The sequence below is a fragment of the Spermophilus citellus genome (genome assembly GCF_964194105.1).
Source record: "Spermophilus citellus genome assembly, chromosome: 5".
In the NCBI taxonomy this organism is placed as follows: Eukaryota; Metazoa; Chordata; class Mammalia; order Rodentia; family Sciuridae; genus Spermophilus; species Spermophilus citellus.
The window spans coordinates 136,869,337-136,889,211 of record NC_138186.1 but is presented as its reverse complement, the minus strand read 5'-3'; the positions used below and the strand labels follow the sequence as shown (position 1 = coordinate 136,889,211).

The window sequence follows — 19,875 nt, the reverse complement described above, 5'->3', positions numbered from 1 at the left end:
TGATATTAAACATCTAAAAAGAATTTTCATAAATTAATAGGCAGAGTACTTTCATACCATTTCTATTGGTAGAAACAATTTTACATAGCCTGCATGGGGGTGGGCACATGTATAATCCTGGCTACTTGGAGACTGAGGCAGGAGGATCCAAGTTCCAGGCCACCCTCAGCAACTGCATCAAAATAAAAGGGGCTAGGATGTAGCTCAGTTTTAAAACACCTCTGGGGTCAATCCCCAGTATCCCCTTAAAAAAAAAAAAAAGTATGGCATAATGATGATGTCCTTTTAGAGTGGGATACATAGTGTGCCATAAGTACCTCAGTTACTTGACATTAAAAACAAGTTTCAAAGTGCCAGAAAAGAAACAAATGTGTTTGTTCCAGTCTGAATGTAACCTCACCCCCCAACCCCAGCACATGGCACGGTATATCAGTATTTCATTTGGCTGTGGACACCTTCAATTTGCTGTATGTTTCTTGTTAGTTCCTCATATTAATCTTTTCATAAGTGATACAGAGTCAGTTTCAGGATAGGTGCACCGTTAATGATTGAGTGTGTATCCTCAAATGGTTGTATAAACCCAGGTTTATCTGTCTTGGTTCTGCAACCTGGTAGCTGGGTGATCTCAAATTTCTCATTTTTAAAGTGGGCATAATTCTAATATCTATTCTTAGGGCTGTTGTTGATGATTACTATGAACTATGGTTATTATGAACACATATATTATTTTCAACTTGTAAGTTACATTCAACCTGTAAATTGTGATTAATTTACCAAATTAACAAAAATTAGGCAAAAATATAACTTTGGTTACAAATGGACAAAATATCTTTGTCACAAATTTAATGCCTGAGCAGTGTTTTCCTGCATGGCAGAGTCTGAAGTTGTTGATGATTAAATGAGAGACCATGTCTTGCAAAAAGCAAACACTCAACTATTAGAAACTATTATTTATTGGTAATGAACTCTTCAACTGTAATATTTTTTTTTTTTCTAAATGTTTGCCCAGAAGCCTACGTTAGACTCTGGCAATTGCTTGCACATTATTCAAGGTGTGGCTTGTATTTTTTCCCTGGAGGAACAGTTAAAGAAAATAACTTTGATAAAAATGCAGCAATTTTTAAGCTGTCCAGAGGAAGGAAAAAGCCTCATTCTTTGTTGATCCACATAGAATTAGTAACATACAATTTTCAAGGAAGTAAGTTTAGATTCTGTGTGTAGAATATTTTTCTGTAACAGTTCCTCAGCACAAAGTTGGCTAGCACTCAAAGCTTTCAAGAATTATTCCTACAAAGGCCTGATTAAACATCAGGAATGGGGTTAGAACACTCCCTCTTCATTAGTCAATGCTACTTTACAAACCTAGGTTTTATCACTTACGTAAGCCTTAAGTTTTCAGTTTATGATTAATGTATTCAAGTTCTTCCTATATCATATTATAAATTGAGTTGAACTTTACCAATTGAAAGATCCTTTTTCACATGGCTTTGTGTCTCTACCTAGGTTTTATACCATCTTAGAGATTAGAGTACACACATTCTCCTTAGTTAATTCCTTTAAAAATAAAATTCACTAGTTGAGAAATTTTAGTAATACATTGATTTCATGGTGATTTTGATTCTCTTCAAAAATAATTTATTCCTGCATCAAAATGTGAAAATCGGTTAATAACACTATTAGCACTGAATCAAAGAAACTTTTTTTAATTACTTTTGAACATTTTGTCAAATTGTCAGACTGCAGTACTATCTCATTCTATTTTTAAGGACCTATTTGAGTACATAAATTACAACCTCCTTTTCCCTTCCCATGACAGCTACTACATACTGGTTAAAGAGAATGAATGAAATGCATTTTTTTACCTGTCTTGATGTTGTTAATTACTTTCTAAGATGTTTCATAACAGGAAAGCATTTGGCATGCATTCAGAAGCTTGGAATATTAACATCTTCAAGGACGTGAGGTTCTCTGTGTTTGTTTAAAATTATTAAGGAAGGGAGTAAGAGTGTTTATTTTTAATAAAAGGGGCCTTTATGTAAGAAGGTTAATATGGCATAAGACATGGACCGTGACTAACTCTTGGTATGGTTTAGGGTGTGAAATAAGAACAGCCTTTCAAAAGACCATATGGGTGGTTAAGTTTTCTTCCCTGATGACATAGGGAAATTCTGAAGACTTTTTTTTTTTTCTTTTAAACTAGAGTTCATATCTGAGGCCGTGTACTGGAGGGCACAATCCTGCCAGCTGTGTGCTGGCAGGCAATACTCTCAGAATGATAACAACAGAGCTTAGTGGGAAGTATGGAAAAGGGCTCCAGAGGATTTCCATGTGCTTGAAAGTTAAATTAGCAGGATTCAAATTTTATATACTCAGCTATGGAAATCAATTCATATCACTTTTTCTGCCTCCAAGAAATTAAAAAATAAAGTATGGTTACTATGAACCCATATATTATTTTCGACTTATAAGTTACATTCAACCTGTACATTGTGATTAATTTATTCAACGAACAAAGATTAGGCAAAGAGATAACTTTGGTCACAAATGGACAAAATATCTTTATCATAAATGGAATGCCTGAGCAGTGTTTTCTGCATGGCAGAGTCTGAAGATATTGCAAAGAAGGGAGAAAAGACTGAAGAGAAATAGAGGAAGAAGGTTAAAAGGAGGTCCAAGGAATTGAAAGAAAGGGTGGGGCCAAGAGAAAGGCTGGGAAGGAAAGAATCTACAAAACAGAGTATTGGGATTACCATAAATAATCCTAAAATATGGGGATTTCTTTCTTGCTTTCTTTTTTCATTTCAGGGCAGGTACGTTTTTAAAAAAGAGGTAACTGGGGGGGGGATATTGACCATTTTTTTCCCACATTAGGACAGTAAAGTGATAAAATGTATTCACTCGATTCTACTTACCATCTGGCTCTCCCTGATATTTTTTATTTTGTCTGGACTGGTAAACACTTCCTGATAGGTTAGCCGTGGTGTCTGCATGGGAGCAACTAATCTAATACTAATTTCAATATAAAAGTTTAGTAGAGTTTTTAAGTCATTCCTACATTCAACATTTGCTTTAGTCCCAGTATGTGGAAAAATTGAATTAGATATGGAATGAAGGGAAAGGAATGACAGTGTGACCTGAGGGAGTGGTGACCAGCAGATGAGATGGAAAGAGCTGTATGTGTGGGTAAGGTAGGAGAATGGCTGGTGGTCATATCAAAGGTTTAGAACTAGCTCTTTTGGCAAGAGGGAGCTGGTGAAGGTTTTTAAGCAAGAAGAGATGACACTGGGGTGGTGCTGGGATGGAATAACAAGGTGAAACAATTTAGAGGAGGTGACAAGGAGAAGGGCTAAAAGGACTGTCGTAAGATTTGAACCAATACATAATTATAGGGCCCAGTATAGCTGAGGCAATGAAGATAGGGCTGTGCCTGCTGTCACCTTTCTAGGAGGTGGAGACAGAAAGACTGAGCAACCATCTGTGAAGAGAGGGAGGGAGAAATAATCTCCTTTTAAAGGAAGACTTTTGTAATGAATTCACTACAGATGTAACAAAGTTTTAAAAAAAATAGATACTTTGTAATGTATGGGTAAATTATTTTTCATAATTTAAAATAAAGTATAAACAGTGTTTGGAATAATGAAAGACTGTTCATGAAGAATTTTAGATAGGCAGACCCATAAATCATAAAGATCAATAAATTCAGATTACTTAGATATATTGAAGAGAGTAGTTTTTTTTTTTTTTTTTTTTTTGGAGGGGGAGAAAGAACACAGATGTCTCTTGTATTTTTCTTTTGAGTTTGTTTCTTCATCAAAAAAAGCAGCATTTTGATGAAAAAGAATGGAATTAGGCTAGGATTCTGTTCAACTCCAGCTTCTGGCATTTAATAACTGAGCTATTTTAGTCAAGGCATCCCACCTGTTCCTTAACCTTACTTATTACTATTACTGATACGTTTTTTTTTTTTTTTTTTTTTTTTTTTTTTTTTTTTTTTTTTTTGGTGTGTGTGTGTATCTGCATGCATGCACCTGCTGAATAAATGGTGGGTACTTTTATTCTTTGCAATAACTTATCAGAGCACAGGTTGATGTCTTTTTGGTACTGGAAAGTGTTTTGATAAAGCAAGAGGTATACTTGACATGGGCTCTGATAAAAGAAAATGACATTCCAGGGCACACAGTCATTTTTTATGAGGGCATTTACAACCAGACGTAACAAGTAGAGCCCTTCTTGTGGGCGGTGTGGCACGGTGTGGCCATAGGTTTGTTGGGTTTTGCTGTGGCTAAGGTTAAAGCAGTGCATGAAGGGGTTAAGAAACGCCCTTACTCATGTTACATGAAGTAGCAGAATTTATCAGATGGAAACAGGAATTGGGAAGGCGGGGGAAAGATGGCAGTTAAGTCATTTTTTCCGAACCAACGGGGCTTGTACTTACATTGACGAGTTGAGTCTACAATCTGGCAGTTTAATCGGATCAGAATCATTCGGGATTTGGGGCACCCTGTCAGCCTGGGCTGGGGAGGGGCGCTTACTAAAGCAGCTCAGCCTGGAGTGGTCTGGTGGTTGCACAGCGCTGAGTCCCGGCTTCTAATTGGAGATCCAGGAAGCTCTTCAGAGGGAGGCCCCGCCCCTCCCGTGTGAATCGCCTGCCCCACGGGGAGGAGCTGGCCGATGCTAATGAGCAAGTTGCCAGGCAAGACAGGAACTTCATTCTCTTCTGTGTCAGGATCACAGAAATTATGCCCCTTCTCTCACCATGAGCTGGCTCTCCAGTTCCCAGGGAGTTGTGCTAACTGCCTACCACCCCAGCGGCAAGGACCAGACTGGGGGGGAGAGCCACACACGGGGAGGTGAGGAGGCCACCTCGAGGTAAGCCCTGGTGCTTAAAAGCCAGAAAACAAAAGGAAAACCCCTTCCCTACTCCAGGAAAAAAGTGACAGGGAAGCTGGTGTGGGGAGAAGGGAGTTACCTGTGCAAGTAGAACCTGACCTCCGCAGCAGCAGAAGTATTTGGCATGGTTTTTATGTACTTTTCATCTCCAGTCCAGGTCTGAAATAGCCCATCTGCTTACTGGTGAAGGAGAAGCAGAAGGAAATGGGGATATGGCTGTATGGCCATCAGACTAGTTGCCTAGCAGGTGCATTTGCAAATGCTGAAAGATCAAATGACTATATTTGAAACACTTCCTATGAGATGGAATTCTTGAATGGGCTGGAGACATAGCCACTGGAACTGTTAGCTGGGAAAGTCTGCCAAAAAGCAGGAAGGCTGTTCACTGTACAAGCTGTTGTTGTTACAGTGTGTTATTTTTCCCTTCTCCTCACTGAAAGCAAACCTCTTAGGCAAAATGCCCAAGATACTGGCCTGTGTCAATGTTTCACATTCTTTCCTGTATGTGGATCTCCCTACCCCCAATCCCCACCCCATTTTTTTTTTTTTCCCAAAAAAGAGTTTATATCAGGAGATAGTGCTCTGCCTCTGGAGTGAAATGTGGTTAATGTTAAATCACTTTATAGGCAGAAAGGGCAAATGTTCTATAGACCACTGAGGCGCGAAGGGTACCTTCCTCCCTATCTGTGTACTTTGTTCTGTTTTTCAAGGAATTTTTGTCCCCTTTCTCCCCTTAATGACCTCCTTACTTGCTGAACATTTTTACCTCCTTAGATATAAATGGCAAATATTAGCCTGGAAGATTGCAGAAAGCAAATGCTAACCTTCTAGCCTAGAGTGCTTAATTAGTTAACAGAAAGTGCATTTCCTCCTTGATGCTTATTGTGATGATAAAACCTCCTTTGTTCTTAAGTGACTTATGCTGCCTTATGTGCCTTAAGTTGAAATAATGCCTTCTTTCATTTGTTTTAAAATCCTCAAATGTGGGGGAGGTGAGAGAATCAAAGGAATGGCTGTAATACTCTGGGTTGGACCTAGGCTGACTAAAACTTTTTTCTCACATGGCACCCACAGCCAAAGATATAAGGGAATTGATGCTTGTGCTATAGCTGTTACCATTTTCTTTTCTGTCCTTTTAAGTATTCTTTCTTTCTGAAATCATTAGCTGTTTATCCAGTTTTCCCATTGAATATGTATATACATGTATGTGTATTATATATGGATATACATGTGTATATGTAGTAATCATTCAGCAGTAAGCAGCCTGCCACACCAATCCCATGTCAACCATAATTTGGCTTCCACATTGCAGTCAAAATTGTCAGAATTGTGCAAGCTCAGCGCGTTCTTTAGTGACTTCATACTGGAGTGGCCTGAGGATCTCAGCTGAATCTTAGATCTGGATTGTGAGAGTAAATAGAACCATAGGACCTTTATGTTCAAACCTCTCATTTGAGGACTCAGATCCAGGGATTCCTTAAGTAGTTGCAAGGCTTCTAGTTCTAGGATCTGCCTGGGGCTGTTGCTCTGGTTCCCAAGACACTTTTTGCTGTGTCTGCAGTTTTGCAGCTTGTTGTGGGTGGCCTGTACTCCAATGGGATGAGCAAACAGAGGCAGGGATCATTCTCAACTATTGCTGAGACGGAACCCAGAGGCACTGAGGCAGCAGGGTGGGCAACTTGTCTCTGCAGTGAATGCTTGGAGCAAGACTGAAGTTCCGGGTCTGCTCTCAAGGGTCTTGCCTGCTGATACCATATTACTTACCCATAGTGCACCCCAGCCCTTACATCCAGTGAATTGGGATCCTAGGCACACAGTTAATTTATGTTGGTTGGAGAACACGGCAACATGGTTTGAAGTCTGGGAGGAAAGGCAGGGAGGAGGGGAAAATCCTCATTAGCTTTTACCCTTAAGCATGGAATAATTTCCCAGATGAGTAAAATGTAATTTTGAGATGCACCCTGTTTAACCTCAAAGAGTTAAGGTACTAGAATTGGCATGGGTGGTGGGGATGCATAGAAGGAGGAGGGATTTGAGTGTGAAACAGGATCACTAGTGATGATCTAAGCATATGATGATTTTGGGGGGGGCGCATATCAAACTTTGGTTATGTCTGGTCAACTGCTCCGAAGTTCAAGATTGATGGTTGACACCTGTTTTGTAGAATTCTGCAAGAAGTAAAATCACAACTCTTAAAGAGACTGAATTAGTTTCTGCCTTTCCTCCTACCTGTATGTTGCTAGAGGTACCTAAAATTCTGACTTCATTTGTCACAAGGTTTTCTTCTTTTTTAAAAAATGTGTACTTTAATGAACTGTTTAATCAAGAAATCTAAGAAGCTTTTATGTATATGATTTAGCATATTTATTTTAAAAGTTTGATTTTTTTTTAAACTTTGTCTAAACAAATATTTTTATTCTGGTCTTTATGAAACTGGGATAGTAGGGAATTAATATTTTTTTAAAAAATTCAATATTTATTTTTTAGTTTTCGTTGGACACAATATCTTTATTTTTATGTGGTGCTGAGGATGGAACCCAGCGCCCCGCGCATGCCAGGCGAGCGCGTTACCGCTTGAGCCACATCCCTAGCCCGGGGATTAATAATTTTTTAAAGTAATTTGTTAGTCTAAAATTCCCTCCACTCCATTATCCCTCTTTATCAGAACACATTCACTGGATGCCAAATTAAGGAATTTTTCCCACTCCTGGTTGGGGCCTTACAAATGATTGTAGAATCCTGTGTTGTGGTGGTGGGTTTTTTTTTTTTTTCCTTAATGTTTCTGGATTTGGAGAAATATATCAACATTAGCTCTTCTAGTTGCCTTGTACACAGTCAAATGTTTCCAAGGGAAACCACTTTTTATGAGTAGCTATATTTATAAGACTTATTTGTTTTTCAAGCAGGAGTCTTCAGATGTTTCAGAAGTTTACATATTTTGTCTATTTACACTGTTATTTCAACTTTACCATCATTTTAAGAGAAAACTATTCTGATTGTTTTGTATCATTTTTATTAATATTTTTAATGTTAATGTCAAGTGAATCTTTATTTTATAGAACCATTTAACTCTCTACCTAAATAGGATGAAGAATGAGATGTTTCTATGTCTTTTTTTTTTTTTTAAACAAAATGTCTTCTATTGTTCAGAGTCTTATTGACCCATTTGCTAGTGGTATTGAGTAGGTAGAACCAAGAGGTGCCCTGTGGTGACTCTAATCCTGAAATCCTAAACTGTAAAACTAACCTGCCTTGTTTATATCCTGACCTTCTCACTGATTAGCATGACCTTGGAAGAGTTACTTAATTTTCTACCTATAAATCGAACTTCATAATAGTATTTGTGTTTAAGTGGGATGGTCCATATAAAGTCCATGTTCTCGTGTCCAATACATTACTGGCTGCTGTTTTTTTGACACTAGATAAAGGAAAGAAATGATTGGGTTTTATAGCATATAGAATGTTCTTCTTTGTTTCAGAAGAATTTATATCAATATTAAGAAGCATGGGCATGAGCTATGCTTACCTGAGAAAGACATATTTTAAAATGAACCATAATGTAAAAGTTTAGGCCTTTGAAGGGTAACATTCCTCTGGGCTTTCCTTTCTTTTGAACCATAGAAACTTTTGTGATTGACCTTCCTATTGAAGGTCTGCCTCTGGGAACTGATGGGCACCAAGGTCTGCAAACATTGACTTATGGCAAGATGGAATGTGGGTGGAGCCTTTTTTGGTAGTTGGTCTCCCTCCTGCTCTCCATGCCAAAGTAAGAGGGCTGTCATTTTCATATGCTTATCTGAGTTCTGGACTTAATTTCTAAGTCTCGCCATTCCTTGGTTCTGAAAGCACAACCAGTCACTCACTTGGTCATTCCATGTATAACCCCAAGTTCTTGCTCAGTGTCGGCAATTGTCCAGGTGCTGGGATTATAGAGGGGAACATAATGAATACCTGCGTGGCTCCTGGAATAGAAAATCAAGACTATGTAGAGCAAGTACCCAGAAGAGCAAAGAGCCCTACGTGGCTGGGGGTTGGGGAGAAGAAAACCAGGGGAGAGCTGACCCCTGATGGCCTTTTGTGGAGCTTTTAAGGTCTTTGGTTTATGCTTAAAGTAAGATCAGAAGACATTGAGGGGAAGGGTTTTGAGGAAAGAACAGAGATTTCACTTTTAAAGGTTTCTCTGGTATAATGTTGAGCATAGAGTATAGAAATAGCAACAGCCCCCAGGAGGTGAAGGCTGTGTAGGGTAGCTTGGGCCAAGGTCTAGGTCACAGTGGCATTGTGGGGAGTGAGCAGGAGGTTCTTTTGAAGATACTCTGTAGGATTTCCTGATGGATGTGATGCATGACCAAGTGGGAATAAAGATGGTTACAGGGCTTTTGGCCTAAGAAACTTTGAGGCCAGGGTTTTAGTCAGCTTTTTCACTGCTGTGCCCAAAAAGACCTGACAAGAACTATTATAGGAGGAAAAGTTTATTTTGGAGCTCTTGGTTTCAGAGGTCTTAGTCCATATAGTACAGTCTCCATTCCTTAGGTCTTGAAGTGAGGCAGGACATCATGGCAGAAGTGTGTGGTTGAGAAAAGCAGTTGGGAACATGGCACCAAGAAGCAGGAGCAGAGAGAAAGACTCCACTCACCTTGGACAAAATATATACCCCCAAAGGTACACTGCCCACCTCCTTCAGCCACACCCTACCTTCCTAGAGTCACTACCCAGTTCATCCCTATCAGGGGATTAATTCATTGATTAGATTAATGTGCTCTTAACCCAACCAATTCACCTCTGAACCTTCTTGCATTGCCTCATACATGCTCTTTTGTGGGACACCTAATATCTAAACCATAACAGAGTTGCTATAAGTTTAGTAAAGATTTCTTGGATTGTATTAGGGGTGTGGGCTGGGTAAGATGTGAAGCTCAGTTTGGGGCATCTAAGTTGGAAACATCTTTTGGAGAAAAAACATTAAGAGAAGGACATGACCCTCTGTCTTGATGAGGTTGGCACCTTTATGTGTATAGCACCTTAAAACCTGTGGACTACACCCTTGATGGAGTTCTTGCCTTCTGAATTTGTGTATTTTCTGAAACTGTTACTATTTTGGTGAAAGAAGGGGCATTTTTAAGAGGTTTTTATACTTCACTTAATTAAGGCGTATTTCCTCATTTTTATAGGGTTAATGATGAAATGCATTTTTTTTTTAGCCTGTCCATATGGATGACTGTTTTCTAGACTAACCAAGTTCTCAAATTCATGGCATAAAGATGCTTCTTAAGGACTTATTTTCTTCACTGTATAGTTCAGAAGCCACATGCATAAGTTCCTCCTGAATTGTTAGGTGTGACTTTCATTATTTTGGAGCAGCCTCCACCTTTTCTCTGGGGGAATATGATACTTCCCTTTTAATCATCCCCCTCTGGAGGCCTGTGATTTTTGTGGGCCTGTTTAAAGTTATCTTCATGGAGCCTATTAGATTTATGCCTCTCAAATGCAAGGACTTAGAAATCACACTCCACACCTCCACCCTGAGAAGAACCTGCTGAAAGTTGGCCTCTATTTCCATGGCACACTTACTCCTTGAACTTTACTACCTCACTCTGCACCTTATCTCTTCTGAGACTGACTTGCTGTCATTTAAAGGTTGATCATTGTTCTTTTTGGGTGTTAGTTTTATTAGTATTTCTTGTACTTCCAAGAGTGTTGAAGCAGAATGGACTTAGAGAATCAATGAATTTAATGTGGTGCAGGAGATTGCTGCTGACTGCCACATGTCAGGCTTACGTCATTGTTAATAGTTGGGATGGACCCGCAGAACATATGAACATATGATATATAGCCTATATATATATATATATATATATATATATATATATATATATATATATATATATATATAAATTTTAATTCCCTGCTGGAAACCTCAATCTCATACATTGGAGGAAAAAACCCGGGACCCCAGAGGCCAAGGCGGAGGTGGAAGTTCCCTGTGCTCCTTGTTCATGAGCATGAGGTGTCTTTCCCTTCTGCCTCTCTCACCTCCTTGGATTGGGCTCTACTCAGGAGTCCTGCAAAGACTCCCTCCTAGCCATCCTTGTGGATGAACTGCAAAAATTCAGGGCCCTCAGATTAACCAGGTCACAGAAGTCCTCACTAGGAGCAAGAGGAGGAATGGGAGTGTTTAAGAGTTCTCATGGTTGGGGGGAGGGATCACTAGCATCATAATCACTGGTTTGGGGGGAAAGAAGGTGTGATGACAACCCTCACCAAGCTCTTTTCTAGTTTAGTGTTCTGCTCCAAACTTTACATTTCATACAAATACTTTGCAATGGAATGGCTTGTGAAAAGTTTTATTCAGTTAAGATACTTGGTGGGTTTTTTCTTTTCTTTTGACAAACTGAGATAGAGAATGAGAAGCCTAATAATTTGAGGAGAGTAGGGATGAGCCAAGGTCAGGGGGCTCAGATGATGATATCTGGTTTCTTCTGAAAACGCATTTCTTTTGATTTCTGTGTTTATTACTGGGCTGGCAAAATTGGCTCTTTTTTTTTTTTTTTTTTGCAAGAAGTAAACAGAAGCCATGGAAACCTATGTGGCCAGTAAGCACTTGTAGAGTGTTTTTCATACTAAGTCTACCAAGTATCAGAATTTCTGTGTTGAAGGAGAGGGTAAAATCTTAATAATTTTGCACTGGCAAATGTAGTTCCTTTTTGGCTGCAAAGAACACTTGCATTTCTTTGGCGGAAGTGGGACTTATCATGGGGATCTGGCTCAGAGGGGAAGGAGGCATCTCTCCTCTGCCCTCAGGGACTGATCATGTGGTGTCCCTTGTGGCAAGCCTGCTTTCCCTCTTTGAGACTCTTGGTTTTCTACAGAACCACTGGCTTTATAATATTGTTTCAGCCTGAGCCCACACTTTTCCTGGGTGTCCCTCTATCTTCTTCCAACTTGTCTATCTGACACATTTCTTTATTTCACATTTTAAAAAGGGGATCAGGTCTGTCCATCTAATCTTTTGGAACAGGCCATAGTGGATCCCCAGGCACTGTACAATTTGGCCATTTTTGGTCTTTTTAGAGAAGCAGGATCTATGGGTATGGCAGATTCCTGCAGGAAGGATGTGGTATCTTTGCTAAGGATGCAGTACTTTCATCTGTTTCCTCATGTATGAAGTCGGCATGATAATGCTCTTGTTTGCTTCTCTAGGTTCATTATAAAAATAAAAAAAATACAGACGAGGACCATTATTAATAAACCCTTTTCAGTGCAGTATCTTAAATCTTCTCCAGGCATTTTACTTAACCCAAGTCACAGTTGTCATACTGAACTTTCTTGTTTAACTTGCATTTTCTTTTTCACTATAGATACTCGGATATAAGTTCATGGTAGGGTGTGGATCTTGCCTGTGGGTTTTTTTTTTTTTTTTTTTCTTGAGGAGGAATGTGTAGCTTTACACCTAAGTCTTAGTCAAGTACTTGTTCCATTCAAGTTAAAAATTTGAATGAATGTGTGTAAAAGGGAATTGGTGGCAGAATGCCTGGATTGGAGTTCTGCTTCTGTCATTTAATAGCTGTGTGACCTTGGGCACTGTTATTTAGAGTCTCAGGTCCTTTTTTTTTTTTTTTTTTTTTTTTTTTTCTGTGACCTGGGGACAAGACTAAAGAGTTATAATGAGGATTTAGTGAGTTAACAAATGTAACTTAGCAGAAAGACTACTTGACAGAAAGTATATTTTCTCTGATGAAGGATAGTCAAAGGCTGTAACCTGTTGATACATTAATTTGGAAGTAGTGTTGAAAACCATTTTTAAGATGCAAGTGCTTTGGAAAATGAATACTTCCTCTAATACATATGGGGTATGACTTCTTTATTTTAAAAATAATTGTAGAATTAATTTCACATTTCAGCTTACTTTATTTTTATTTTTTAATATTTATTTTTTTGTTGTAGTTGAACACAATACCTCTGTTTTATATATTTGTTTTTATGTGATGTTGAGGATAGAACCCAGGGCCTCACACATGCTAGGCGAGTGCTGTACTGCTGAGCTACAAGCCCAGCTCCTTTTTATTTAATAAATATAAATAATGCTCCCCAAAAAAGCATCTTAGAAAGGACTTAAAAGTATTCAACTTTTGGTAGGCCTCAGTGACTGTTTGGAATAGCTTTTTAATTTTTGGGTACATGTAAATTTATAAATAATGTCACTTTTTGGTAAATTAGAAAAATCATCTGGTGTAGAGCAAGGAAAAGTTATTTGCTCTTGTTCCTCAAAGAGCAAATTTCCCTCAAGTTATCTGAGAACTTGCAGGTAAAAATGACAGTAAATCACTATAGCTGAAGTGTTTGAGAAAAGAATAATCTTATAGGTTTTTGCCCTTAAAATATATTTCTGTACCTTTTGAGTAAATTGATTTCATAACTGAGAAGGGACATTTCATGAGGTGAAGCTAAGATGGAAAATGGAAATATATACTTTAGTATTTCTAGATTAAAATTCTTTTGAATTAATTTTGTTCATGGTGTAGATCTGGGGGTCGGATTCCCCCTAACCAATTTCTCTTGAGCCTGTGCCAAATCCTGTTTCCCATTTAGTTTGCTATTAATTCTCTTCATCTATATCATCCAATACCTTTACTTCAAATGTCTATTATGCACTGGGCTAAAGGTTCAAGTGCTTGTAAACCTGGTTACTCTTGCTCACAAATGACACTTAAGAGCAGGCGACTTTGCTTCCACCTCCAAGAGTCTGGGGATCTTTTGGTGGAAGTAGAAGTAACTAGGGGAAGGGAGAGCTGGAGGGTGTGTGGAAATGTTTGCCACTTTCAAATGAAAGATCCATTTTCCATAGGGTAAACGATAAGCATAAATGATATTTAAATTGTATGGAGGTGCAAATTCTCTAATTCTGCAACATTTTGTTGCCGACCAGGATCTCTGGGAAGTGCGAAGTGAAAGTTGTTTATTTTTTACAGCCTCCAGTTTTGTCTTACAGAAGTGTACAATGTCCTTCCCAAGGTACGCGGGAGCTTTTTGTACCCCCCTAAATAATGTCTTTTCACAATTCCTCAACACATGCCTGTCTTCCACTAAGGATTATGTACTTGTCTACATTTGTCATTCCTTTGGAAGATTAAGGAAGGTAGAAGTTGATATGATATTGTGACCTCAGTTAAAATAAGATTAGAACTGATACAGTGTAATTAATTTAGTAAAGTGAGACATGCTTTAATACCATTCTGCTCTAAAACTAGAACTGTGTAGAAAAGTCTTGGGATTCACACTAACAAGAAATTGGCATGGCTTGGTGTTAAGATTTGGTGTACCTTTGAATGCTAATGACTCAGATACCACCTATATTTTAGGAAAAATGGATGTTATATATTATTGATGAGCAGCATAAGGTTAAAATTCTGTCATGGAAAAAGACTTGGATAACTCGAACGCTTTCAGGATATGTATACATGAAGAATTTAAATTTTAAATTATTAAAAAAAATTTAATATGTGTTTTAACTAAACAGCTTTGGAAGGTCCTTGTGGGTACAAACAAATAATAAGCCTAAAAATTGTGTATATATGCATACATATATTTATATATCTGTATATGTATTTTATATAGGTATATAAAATAAATGAATTCCTGCTCTGAGGGAGCTTACAGTAAAATTGAAATGGATTCTAAAACAACCTTTTCAGTATCAGGTTTAGGAAGCCTTGGTGCACAGTTTTCTCTTTTAAGCTATAGAGAGAACTTAAAAAGAATTTGTTGAATAATTGAGAATGGGTTTGGCTAAGAAAAGATAAGTTGGCTACTGGAAGTTGAAAGGAACTTAGGCTATTTATAGGTGGTCTAGAAACATGTAACTTGATTAACGTATTCTATAATTAATGTTTTTACTAGAGTTACTAAGTGTGTGCCTGTTCATTTCTCTTGGTACAAATAATACAGTCAAAGCTATGGTTTGTCATGTGATACATTTTATTTGGATAAAGGTAGAAGTATGTCTTTAAAACAAAAAAGTGAATTTTTTCTTGAAAATGGAAATATATACTTTAGTATTTCTAGATTAAAATTCTTGAATTATAGCATTCTAAATTATTGTGTCTGATATTAGTCATAGTGTCATCACATTGGACATGATTAGGTAATTATATAAATGTATTAATCCCTTGTAATCCCTTGCTGTTTTGTGGTTTTTTTTTTTTTTTTTTTTTTTTTTGTGTGTGTGTGTGTGTGTGTTGTTTTAGAAACAGCTTGGCTACCTAAGAATCAATAGAGGCCTGAAAGATAATATATTAAATGATTGAAGTGGATTACTCGAAAGTACAGGCCTCAGGAAAAAAAAATTAGGTAGAAAATATTAATTAGAATTTTAAAAATACTAAGTAAACAAAAATACAAAAACCTGTCTATAAGTTGGATATGACCCAACAGGTCTGTGACCTGTATCCTGGAGGACCAGGTGTAGGTTTTGATTATCCACTGATGTGAAACACGTCTCCCTAAAACTTAGGAGTTGAAGATAACAGTTTTCTGTCATGATTCTGGAGGGCCACAATCGAGTTCCTTCTTGAGACCATCATTCAGATGGGCTGAGATGGGGACATCAGAGACTTCTACATGTACACATTTGGCATCTAAGCTAGTTGAGCATCTTTTCTTCCTTGTGCAGCTTCTCCACTCATGGCAGTTTCAGGGTAGCCAGACTTCTTGCAGTCTTGCTGACTGACCCTAAAATGAGCATTGGGAGAATTGTGTGGGTAGAACCTTCTGCTAGACTTCTTAGGACCCAGCTTCAGAAGTTATCAGAGGCACTTGGGTGTATTCTGTTGGCTAACCCATCGTAAGCCAACTCAGATTCAAGATCATGGAGGAATATAATTCTCTTCAGTGGGAGAATGGCCTGCACATAGTGGGAAGATAAGAAGTTGATGGCAGCCATCCTTGGTGACAGACTACTTGTTGTCATCCTTGTCTCTCTGCGTCTGGCCCTGCCTGCCTCTCTTGGTCTTATTACCAACTGTTCTTATACAGAACACTCTGTCTCATGGGGCTTGACTTTAAAATTCTCTATCAGTACATACACATCCTGTATGCATTTATCCTTCTGATTTGCTGAGTTTGGTAACTTTATATTGGGGAATGTTTCTATTCATCAAGAACATGAATGCCTTAAGGAACTGGCACTAATTTTTCTTTCTCCTAAGCACTGGATGGATTCTGTGCCCGGTTTATAATAGGACTCGACTATGTTTGTGATTTGGTTGATATTTGATACTTTGGAAGGATTTTGTTTTTTTATTGTCTGCAGGGCAGTTTATACTATGCAGCCTTCTTTTCTTTCTACAAAAAAAAAAATAATAATAATGCCTAACTCTCCAAATGTTTCTCTACTCCCCCCCGCCCCCCAATCTAAATTTAAAAATTGACTTTAGGCATAAGTACCAATTTGAATTGGGAGAAAAATAGAGTACTGGGAAATGAAGTATTCCTTTTAAAGAATGTGACAGGGTCTAGCATATAGAAAGTTCTTGTAAAATGTTGGCTAACTATTCTTCATGGGATAATAAATTAAGCAGTTCCCTCCGTTGCTGGCATCCCAGTTGCTAAAGGCTGTTGTTTGTTTACATCCAGTGATATTTACTCCAGGGGTCTATTGGACACAAATGTAGTATTTTGGAGTACATATTATTTTTCAGATCACATGTTGCATTTGGGAAATATCCCAGAGGCAATATAAAAGTTACCTGCCAATATTTGAGTTACTTGATGTTTCTACCCTGGTACAATAGATTTATGAATCATTTACTGTTACCACTGAGCCTTACATACCTAAATAGCATCACTGTAGGATTTCATTTCTTTCTTATTTAGAAAGTTTTGCTTTACTGTGTCTATTACTGAACTCTATTTGCTTCTTGAAATGTTTACCAAAGAAAGGAAAGGCATCACTGACGAGGTAACCCCATAGAACTCTGGGGGAATGGGAAGGAGTTTCTCTCAAAAATTAGGGAATATTTTGTATATAGTATAATACATATACTTAAGATGTTTGTTTCTTTAAAAATACTTTATCACTAGGTATAGCCACCCATGCCTGTAATTCCATATTCTCAGGGGGCTGAGTCAGGAGAATTGCAAATTTGAGGCCAGCCTCTGCAATTTAGTGATACCCTTTCTAATAATAATAATAATAATAATAATAATAATAATAATAATAATAATGCTCAATAGGGTAGTAGAGTGCCCCCAGGTTCAATTCCTTAGAACACATATATTACCCCCACTCCACTTCCCTCCCCACATAGGAAAACCCAATAACAACAACAAAGAAAAAAATTGAATCTTCAGCTTTGGACTGCCATTGTTATTGTGAGAAGTTAATGCATAAATTTAAATTACTTGTCCATGGAAATGGCAATACCACTTTGTCAGATCATGTAATTCCTAGATGTTTCTGTCATTTAGAGAAATAAGTTGTCACAAATTTTCCTGTCCTCTATTCTATAGGTTGGAAATCAAGTCATCCCCATTTTACAGGCAAAGGAAACGAATCTCTTTTTGAATTTAGTTTGAAGCCTGAAACTTGATGGTAAAGTCTAGGCTTGGGACTCTTACAAAATCCATTCTAATAGCTATTTGTACATCTCAGGACAGATTAATACTTTGTTAATCTGCTTAAAGCAAAATTTCTTCCATGAATTAGTGTTGGGTTCTTATTTCACAAATAGTGTGTGGAACACTGTTAATAAGTATTCCATTTTAAAAAGGGTTTCATGGTCAAATATTTAGGTGTAAACAATCCTGCATGGCATATACTATCCTAGTAAGTATTGTAAATCACTAAAAGATAGAGGCCAACATTGTACAAAGCAAAATTTATTTCAGATTTATTTGACTTGGGATCCTTAGTTTTGCAAAACTCTTGTAACCAATGATCAGTAGAACACAATATTGGGGTAAAACAAATATTGGGGGACATTGTATTGTAGAGACAGGGTAAAACAAATTCCCAAATACTGATGTCTCTTTATATGTAGAAAAATGTCTTCTTAATTCCAAAATTTACAATTGTTAGCATTTTGGGCTCTTTGTAATAGTAGCAACAGTAGCTTTTAAAACCTCCTGTCTTCTGATAGTCACCACACATTTACCGCCTGCAGAGTTTCCTTTTGTGTTTTGTACCTTGTTTCCACAGTATGAATGTTTTCTGTATCTTCATACCCAGATTTCACATAACTCTTTCAATAAAGCATTTTTCTCTTAATTTTTTTTGTGGGGGGGGGGTACCAGGGATTGTACCTAGGGATGCTTAACCACTGAGTCACATTCCTAGCCTCTTTTATTTTTTTATTTTGAAACATTCTTGCTAAGTTGCTGAGGCTGGCTTTGAACTTGTCATCCTCCTGCCTTGGCCTCCCAAACTGTTGGGATTAGAGGCGTGCACCACTGTGCCTGGCTCCTCCAATTTTTTAATAGGCAAAATTTGCATATATCCCCCCAACTCAATATGAGAGATAAAGAGGTAAAGTAGCTTATCTTGAGGTTATCCTGCAAGTAAGTGGCAGGACTGAAATTTGAACATGGGCATTTGCTGTCTGGGTCTTCACCACCTGCTATTCACAGAAATAATTTTGTTACTAATTTTTGTAAATTCAGTGTGGTTTTGGGAAGTGTATGCAGAGCAAGTTAAAGTACAACAAAATGTTGGCATGTCTGGTAGTTTGTATTCATTTTTATAGTAAAAGCTCTGTTCCCTGTAGTATTTAGAGAAGATTATGCCAATCTGGCTTCTGGGCATTTACTGGTACTAAAATAGACACTTTGAGAGATCAACTTAACTCCTTTCAGGTGCCAAGATACTATTTACTGTTAGTGAAATAGTAGTTTTACAAAATCCTGCCATTTAGTACATAAGTTTATGTAGCCTTAAGGTGTCCCCTGGCATGTTGTGGTCACTTATATTGTAGAGAAAGGGTAAAACAAATATTGGGGGACATTGTATCGTAGAGGCAGGGTAAAACAAATATTTATGGAGCACTCTTTGAGTTCCAAGTACTTTAAAGGGGAATTTGTTTAATCCTCATAAGACTAGAGCTATTATCCTCGTCTTAAGGAAGCTAACCCTCTGGTACGTGGAGCTACTGGTCCCAGATCACACAGCTTGTGCGTAGATCAATTCTGTCTTGAGTACATGTCAGTTTATGTACTGAGAGGATGCAAGTTTTTTTGTTTTGTTTTGTTTTTTTTTTTTTTTTGGTATCTAAATGACAATGGGACCTCAGTTCACAGAAAGGACATCTATAGCAGGCAAACCTGGGTCTTCAGTCTGGGTGTGTGATGGCTGTGGTGGGAGCCACAGGAGCAGATGGGGAAGTTGGGGTTCCTGTTCATACAGCAGAGGAGTCAGCCCTGGGCTAGGGCCTCTGTCTTCACTAGTGAACATTTGTGAACTGGAAATTCTCTTCAAAAGCATTGGAATACATCTCCTGGAACCAGGGTGACACAGTAACAAGATAAGCCTTTCAAATACCAATGCCACCTCCACCATCCTCAGTGCCATTAATGGTGGTGTTTTTTCTTTAAAGGCTGACTAATCAGATATTTCTTAGTGTGAAATAGAACAATAAGATGGCTGGGTCTGGGTTAACTTCTGGCCTTCCCCAGCACAGTCTAGATGGTCTCACTACTCTTTCCCTTGTGTTGTAAGTTGCCTCTGATATCCAAATGGGCCATTCTCTTTGGCTGTGAAACTGGAATTCTCACAGTGGCTAATGAATGGTCTCTTTCCACTTGGCAAAGTCATTGGAATGTTTCAGGGGGTGGCCAGTACATTCAAGTTGTGGCCTACCACAGACCCAAAGGTCTCAAAATAAAATGGCCCTTTTGGTGTTTCAAAAGCACTTTTGATTAAATTAATGAAATATTTAAGAAGGTGGTGAGTGATGGCTGGCTAGCTAGAGAGCTTACTTATAACTATCTGTCAGC

The 19,875-nt window shown here is 38.0% G+C and overlaps 1 protein-coding gene across 2 annotated transcripts in view; it reads left to right on the top strand.

The window, feature by feature from the left end:
• ARHGAP18 (Rho GTPase activating protein 18) overlaps nt 1–19,875 on the top strand; it is a gene marked incomplete at its 5' end in the record, with an annotated part of 169,624 nt that overhangs the window by 45,937 nt on the left and 103,812 nt on the right. Inside the window, one exon of one of the 2 annotated variants that reach the window (XM_081296654.1) lies at nt 4,661–4,869. The exons of the other annotated variant lie outside the window; for it this stretch is intronic. Coding sequence (XP_081152780.1) covers nt 4,757–4,869 — 113 coding nt within the window. Of the gene's footprint in view, nt 1–4,660; nt 4,870–19,875 lie in introns of those variants that run through there. 2 annotated transcript variants of the gene reach the window in all.